Here is a 5,592-nt window from a genome sequence, read left to right on the forward strand (position 1 = left end):
TAAGGGTCAAAACCTTTTTAAATGCTTATATAAGAGCCTAACCTTTATAAAAAATGTTCAAATAAAGATTTTACACGCAGTTCAGTCTAATTTAAGTAAAAACTATGTAAATTCTAACTTATTTAGAATAAAATACATAACAGTTGAATTTGATATTGCTTGAAGATAAAAGAAAATAATAAAAACATAATCTGTGACCTGATATACGATACTTGAGAAGCCCTTATTTGAGTACTTTAAAAATATTTAGTTTTTATTTGAGCACTTTAAAAAAAAATTGGTATTTTGAAAGATTTAACCACTTTCAAAAAAAACTTTCAAAAGTTTAGCTTTCAGTACGTGAACAACCCTTGAAAGGTTAGGCCAATTTGAGCATTTAACCAAAATAATTATATAAATTACATGAATTTAGTGGAACATTGAGACAAAGACTCATGATGATCACAAGAATATTTTATCAAGTTGAAACTAAAAAAGAAAACAAAAAAGGTGAAATAGCGTGTTGGTGACGCAGTTTAGAAATTTGCTAGAATTTACCTCGTCTAAAAGAAAATGATGTTTTGTGCAATTTGTAAGATTTTCTCACTGATATATGGAGCCTAAATATTGCTTTGGAAAAGCATATTGATTTCTGTTGGCCCATTTGGCTCCTTGTAAAAGATGGACTGGAGAAGCCCATACAATTTCTCAATTTTGCACCACAAAAAATTGGATGGATCCTTATGCTTAATTTGAGGCAAATACAACTCATCAGAGAGAGCCTGCTTAAACCAAAGCCCAAGGCACAAAATTACAAGTTACAATTTTATTAGTATTTTCCCCCAAAATTAACTAGGGATTGGATATTGTAATTTTCTTAATTTGAATTTATATTTTTTTATTATGTTTTTTTCTAAAAAATTGCATCCATTTTAAAGAGTGGTATCTGTTAAATATTTGAATTTATTGGTTCAATAATTTTGAAAAATATAAAAATTTAAAATAATTAAATATGTAAGTTTATATACATTCAAATTCATTATCTGTATAAATAAAGTTATATGAATAATGAATTTGGATAGAGGAACATAAATCAATATAAATTCAAATAATGAATAAATATCTAAAAACCTAGTAAAAATTTTTTTTGAATAATTCTGACTGGATTTATATCATATGTAAAAAAAAGAATTGGGCTAAAAGCCACTACAAAAAAAGGACTAAGGAAAGAAAACAAATCGGGCTTCAACTAGCCCATCATGACCAAAATAAACAAAATTTTGAAAATAAAGCTCATCCTATACCAGTCAAATCAAAAAAGCTGGACACCATTAATTATCGTCTTTTCAAATCCACCGTCCAATCATAAAGATAGCAGGTTACCAATTTATTGCTTTGTCTCTGCTATCCTTTAATGAAAAACTTTCCCCTTTCTTTAATCTGGAGGATATGGCCAAAGATTTCCTACCGTTCTCCGAACCGCTTCTGGGACTTCCTTCTCCAGGTAAAAACTTTATCCTCTTCTAAGAGCCTCCTTTGCTATAGTATGGGCATAAATATTCTATTCTTTGGGAATGAAAGTAAACTCAATTTCCTGGAACCTGTTTTTTAGACTTTGGATATCTGTGATAATTGCTCCAATGACTGATTTATCCGAGAAGAAGCTTTGGCATTTCTTGATAACAGTTTTGGAGTCTCCTAAAACTGTTAATTTATTGACTCCCAGTCTAATCCCTAATTTTATTGCGTGTAATCCTGCATATGCCTCTGCTGTGAATGGATCTGCGATGTTGGAGTGAATGACTGCCTGTGATGCAAGAATCTCTTTGTTCTCGTTCCGTACTATTATACCGGAAGCCGATCTAAACCCCAGGCGTTCGTAAGCTGCATCGAAATGAATGGAGGTCCATCCCCTTTTATATATCTGTTGGAGATTGCCAGATGAATGGAGAGTAAGATTTCTTCCTTTTGTTACTGCAAGTTCTGTAATATAGACACTGATTTTCCTTGCTATTTCTGATCCTGACATGAGTCTTTTTCCATAAATGAGATGATTTCTGCTAAACCAAATGAACCAAAGGCTACAGCAAAAAAGTTGAAGCTGCTCTTCATTACCTCGATCAAAAACCCAGGTAAGCCATCCCCACATGTTATGTATACTCTGATTCAGCACCCACGATAAATCTAACTGATTCCAAACTTCCATTGATCTAGGGCACTTAATAAAAATATGCCAGCTATTTTCTTCAGCAGAACCGCACCTGGGGCAAAGAGTGTTTATCACTACCCTCTTTATTTTGAGATTGACAAAGGACGGGATAAAATCCCAAGAAATCCTCCAAATTGTCATCTGAATTTTTGTAGGGATATGTAACTTCCATAATTTGTTGTAAAAAGTTTTTGTCTCGGTCTGTAATAATAAATCATTAGGATCCAGATTAGAACCATGTAATAGTTTATAGGCACTCCTCACCGAGAACTCCCCTGTCGGTTCTCCTCTCCAAACTTGAAGATCTTCTTGTTCTGTCTCCGCAAGAGGGATTTTTAATATTTGCTCCGCAACATCTGGTTGAAAGGTATTTCTTATTAGCTCTGTTCTCCAGCTCCTGCTAATTGGCTCAACTAAATCCGAGACTAATTTAACATTGTCATTGTCTTCTTGAATCGTGATTCTGTCAGCTGCAATCCCCGGTATCCATGAATCTCCCCGCATGGAAATTTGATCACCTCTCCCCACCCTCCAACAGCGTCCATTATTAAGAAGTCCTCTCGCAGCCCATATACTTTTCCAGGTAAAAGAAGGTAGATTCCCCAACTGAGCTTTATAGAAATTTGAATTGGAAAAATACTTTGCTTTCAAAACATGAGCCAATAAATAATTCAGATAATTAATAAGACGTCATCCCTGCTTCGCTAATAATGCAACGTTAAATTTAGCAAAATCACGAAAACCGAGACCACCATCTTCTTTTAATAGAAATAAATCCTTCCAAGCGCACCAGTGGATAGCTTTTTTATTAAGTCTCTTGCCACCAGAAGTTGGCTATTATTCTATCCAAATCTGTACAGAGCGTCTTAGGGAGTAGGAAACAAGCCATCGAGTATGTTGGGATAGCTTGTAGAACTGCCTTGATAAACACTTCCTTTCCTCCTTGTGAGAGATATCTAATAAAGTGTTGATTTTTTCTTGAGTCTATCTTTCAAGTTTTGAAAAGATAATCTCTTTCTTTTCCCCACCATACTAGGAAGTCCTAGATATTGCTCAAAATCATTAGCTCTTCTAACTCCAAGGATCTGTGAAACAACACTCCTTTCACTCTCTTTTGTATTAGTACTGAAGAAAAAAGTCGATTTTTCAAAATTCACACGGGGCCCAGAACTTGTCTCGTATTCTTGCAGTATCTGTTTTAATGAATGTGCTCCCCTATCTGTAGCTTCAGCAAATAAAATACAATCATTTGCAAATAATAAATGGGAGATAGTCGGCCATCTTCGACTTACTTTAACACCTTTCAAAACATTTTCCTCTTGTGCTAACCTCATTAGACTTGAGAGTCCTCTACAAATAAGGAATAAAAATGAACTTAGAGGATCCCCTTGCCTAAGACCTCTCGATGGGAGAAACGTTTGACCGATATTTCCATTGAAACTCAGAGTAAGAGACTGAAGAGACACAAGTCAGTACTAAATCAATCCATCATGGGTCAAACCCCATTTTTTCCATTACTCCTCTAACAAACTCCCATTCAACCCTATCATATGCCTTACTCATGTCCAGTTTAAGAGCCATGAATCCTTTTTTCCCCAATCTCTTCAGTTTCAAAGTGTGCAGAATTTCATAAGCAAGTAACACATTATCAGAAATCAGCCTTCCTGGAACAAAAGCACTCTGAGCTAAATCAATACATTTATGAATTAACCCTCGTAGCCTATTCGCAATGACTTTAGCAATCAGTTTGTAAATCACATTACATAAACTAATAGGTCTAAAATGGGTAACGCTCGAGGGATTTTGGATTTTTGGGATGAGCACAATATTTGTTTTATTAATTGATTGGAACTCTATACCTTCGTTTAATCTTTGGAGACAAAAAATTGGAGATGTCATCCCCAACAATTGACCAACACTTTTGATAGAATAAGGCTAGGAAACCATCCTCTCCCGGTGTTTTTGCAGGCCCCATTCCTGAAAGAGCTTCCCGAATTTCATCTTTTGTGAACCTTGCATTAAGTTTAATGTTATCTTCCTCAGAAATACACCTTCTAATACCTGTCAAGATATTCTCAAAGTTATGTTGCCCTCCTGTTGAAAACAATCGTAAAAAGTACGATCTGGCAATTTCCTCCATATTCTTCCATTCTTCAGTTGCCCTGCCATCTTCACCCTGCAACTTGTGGATTCTGTTTTGCCTCCTTCGTTGCGATGCTTGTTTATGAAAGAAACTTGTATTTCTGTCTCCCATTTTTAACCAATTAATTCTAGCCCTCTGCTCCCAATAGCTTTCATCCTTTTCAATTTCTAAGTTCAGATGGATTTTTGTGTCAATAATCTCTGCCAAGTTCTCACTTCTATCTGCATCAAGCAACATTTCTAATTTTGACAATAAGACCTCGTTTGTCATCCTTTTATTCTGTTGGAACTGGACACTCGACCTTTGTAACCCTCGTTTTAAATTTTCCAGCTTCTGCATAAGGTCTCCTGTTGAGTTTTCTCAAATACTTTTAGTCTCATCCAAGAAAGTATCTTCCAAAATCCACCATGCTTCAAACCTGAACCTCTGATATGCTATCCTTCTAACTCTCTGATCCGTATCAATGAGAAGTGGACAATGGTCTGAGAAAGAATGAGGGAGGTGTTGAATAAGAAAATTTGGAAATAAATCACTCTATCATTCTATTGCCACTCTTCTGTCTAATCTTTCTTGGATATTAGATTCTGGCAAATTTCCCTTCTCCCACGTAAACCTCCTACCTGAATAACCCAAATCCACTAAACAACAGTCTTCCAAGGCCTTCTGAAATGCTTCCATTCTTTTTTCTTCTCTAGGTAGACCACCTTTCTTCTCGAAATTATATAAGATTTCATTAAAATCCCCACAAACCAGCCATGGGTCATCTCCTTGGTTTCTTAATTGTCGCAACAAGTTCCATGATTCCTCCCTATCATATGAATAAGGGAACCATAAAAACCTGTAAATATCCACTTTTCTCCATCTCATTCTTCCTCAATGATCACAGCAATATGTCTATTTGAAAAACTCTGTAGTGCAATACTAGCGTTCTTTCTCCATGCTGAACAAAGTCCTCCTCTAGATCCAATTGAATCCACATCAATTCCAAAGTGAAATCCACAACTTCTTCGAATTTTTTTCATTCTTTTTTGTTTATTTTTGTCTCCATTAAGAAGATCACTAGGGGATAGTGTTTCTTCAGCGAGTGTCGAAGTCGATGAACTGTTCCAGGATTCCCCAAACCTCAGACATTTCAACTTAGTATTTTCATTGCGATCGGTCGGCTTGCCTCTTGACAGCCGCCGATAATAAATGATTGAATCCTTGTACTTTCCTATCTCTCCCTTCCATCTCCCTACTATTCTCAATATCCTTTCTCCCT

General features: G+C 35.6%; 1 protein-coding gene across 1 annotated transcript; it reads right to left on the minus strand.

The window, feature by feature from the left end:
- Positions 1 to 1,483: 1,483 nt before the first annotated feature.
- On the minus strand, positions 1,484 to 4,568 carry LOC121215392 (uncharacterized). Its single transcript, XM_041089848.1, has 4 exons — positions 4,048 to 4,568; positions 3,690 to 3,908; positions 3,481 to 3,538; positions 1,484 to 2,794 (listed from the first exon to the last, which is right to left on the minus strand). The coding sequence occupies exons 1-4, from the start codon at positions 4,566 to 4,568 to the stop codon at positions 1,541 to 1,543; spliced, it is 2,052 nt and encodes a 683-aa protein (XP_040945782.1). The 3' UTR covers positions 1,484 to 1,540.
- Between the last annotated feature and the right edge of the window lie 1,024 nt (positions 4,569 to 5,592).

The sequence above is a fragment of the Gossypium hirsutum genome, chromosome D03 (assembly GCF_007990345.1).
Source record: "Gossypium hirsutum isolate 1008001.06 chromosome D03, Gossypium_hirsutum_v2.1, whole genome shotgun sequence".
Classification (NCBI taxonomy): Eukaryota; Viridiplantae; Streptophyta; class Magnoliopsida; order Malvales; family Malvaceae; genus Gossypium; species Gossypium hirsutum.